The sequence below is a fragment of the Eimeria mitis genome, genomic scaffold (genome assembly GCF_000499745.2).
Source record: "Eimeria mitis Houghton genomic scaffold, Emh_scaff6093, whole genome shotgun sequence".
Taxonomy (NCBI): domain Eukaryota; phylum Apicomplexa; class Conoidasida; order Eucoccidiorida; family Eimeriidae; genus Eimeria; species Eimeria mitis.
Window position 1 is genome coordinate 1635 of NW_013574308.1, and position 1585 is coordinate 3219.

General features: G+C 45.7%; 1 protein-coding gene across 1 annotated transcript in view; it reads left to right on the forward strand.

Annotated features, from left to right (window-relative positions):
• Positions 1-1579, forward strand: part of EMH_0085880 (DNA topoisomerase II, putative) — a gene marked incomplete at both ends in the record, with an annotated part of 3166 nt that extends 1587 nt beyond the window's left edge. Inside the window, 5 exons of the mRNA XM_013500954.1 lie at positions 1-85; positions 430-534; positions 674-755; positions 931-1486; positions 1534-1579. Of these exons, the coding sequence (XP_013356408.1) occupies positions 1-85; positions 430-534; positions 674-755; positions 931-1486; positions 1534-1579 (874 nt within the window). The remainder of the gene's footprint in view (positions 86-429; positions 535-673; positions 756-930; positions 1487-1533) is intronic.
• Between the last annotated feature and the right edge of the window lie 6 nt (positions 1580-1585).

The following is a 1585-nucleotide window of genomic DNA, read 5'->3' on the forward strand; positions in this document are numbered from 1 at the left end:
AAGGATCCTTGGGCTTCAGATTAACGACAAAGTGCAAGATACCCGGGGTCTGCGTTACGGCTCGCTTATGATTATGACAGATCAAGTGCGTGTTTTCTTGCCTCTTGCACTTGTCTACAGTTACGTTTTTATTTAGTGTTTTCCTCCTTGTATGAAGCATTTCAGTTTTACTAAGCCTCTTCGGTTCGCTCTGCTTGCAGGACTACGACGGATCGCACATAAAAGGGCTGCTCATTAACATGCTGCACCACTACTGGCCGCAATTGTTGCAGTGCAACCATTTCCTCACGGAGTTTGTTACGCCTATTGTCAAGGCAAGCTCATATTCGATAGTATATGCTTCTTAGAGAAAGCAGATGCATTGGGTGACGACTGGAAATGGGGGTTTTGGGCTCATTGCTGGTTTTGTTTGTCTCCCTTGTTATGCAGGTTTCTAAGGGCTCAGTTGAAAAGGCATTTTTCACTCTTGTCGAATACGACATGTGGAGAAAGCAAGCGGGAAATCTTTCTGGGTGGAAAATAAAGTACTACAAAGTCAGTGATCTCAAACCGTGTAATACAATACATAACGGACAGCACAAAGTGCCGTACAAACATTAAATATTCCTAAAGGAGACCGTGATTTTTATGCAGACTTCAGTTGATCATCACTCACTTTGTTGACTGGTTGCAGGGTTTGGGTACCTCGACAGATAGGGAGTTCAAGGATTATTTTCAGGCTCTTGATAAACACCGAATTAAGTTCCGATGGACAGGTGAATATTCGCTGGCTGCCCTTTTACCCCGTTGTTTTGTGTTTTTTCTCTGTGGTGTGAGAGGCCCCATGTTACACAGCCAATTCGTTGGGCTCTTCTCTAGGTTTTTTTTTTCGTTGCCCGTATTTTGGCATTTGGTTCGGGAGTTTATTCTGAATGCGTTGTTTTTCTTTAGGCAGTGGAGATGGGGAGCTAATTGACATGGCGTTTAGCAAGAAGCGGGCAGAGGACAGAAAGCGTTGGCTGCAGGGTTACAGAGAAGGAACCTTTGTTGACCATTCTATGCGAGAGTTGACGTTTTCAGATTTTGTAAATAAAGAGCTGGTTCAGTTTTCGCGATATGACAATGAACGCTCCATCCCTCAGCTTGTAGACGGGTGGAAAGTCGGGCAACGTAAAGTGCTGTTTGCGGTCTTCAAAAAAAACACAAAAGCCGAGATGAAAGTGGCGCAGCTTTCGGGATACGTTGCGGAGCAGAGCGCCTACCACCATGGAGAGCAGTCACTGCAGCAAACTATCATCACCATGGCGCAGCGGTTTGTAGGCAGCAACAACCTTAACTTTCTGGAGCCAGTAGGACAATTTGGCTCTCGAAAAGAAGGAGGAAAAGATGCCTCTGCCCCCCGTTACATCTTCACCAAGCTTGCACCCTACACGCGGCTTGTCTTCCCCGAGGCAGACGACCCTTTGCTTGAATACCTTTATGAAGAGGGACAGAAAATTGAACCCAAGTACTATGTACCCGTCATCCCAACTATACTTGTCAATGGCAGTGAAGGCATTGGTACGGGATGGTCTTCGTTTATTCCGAACTTCAATCCTAGGGATAT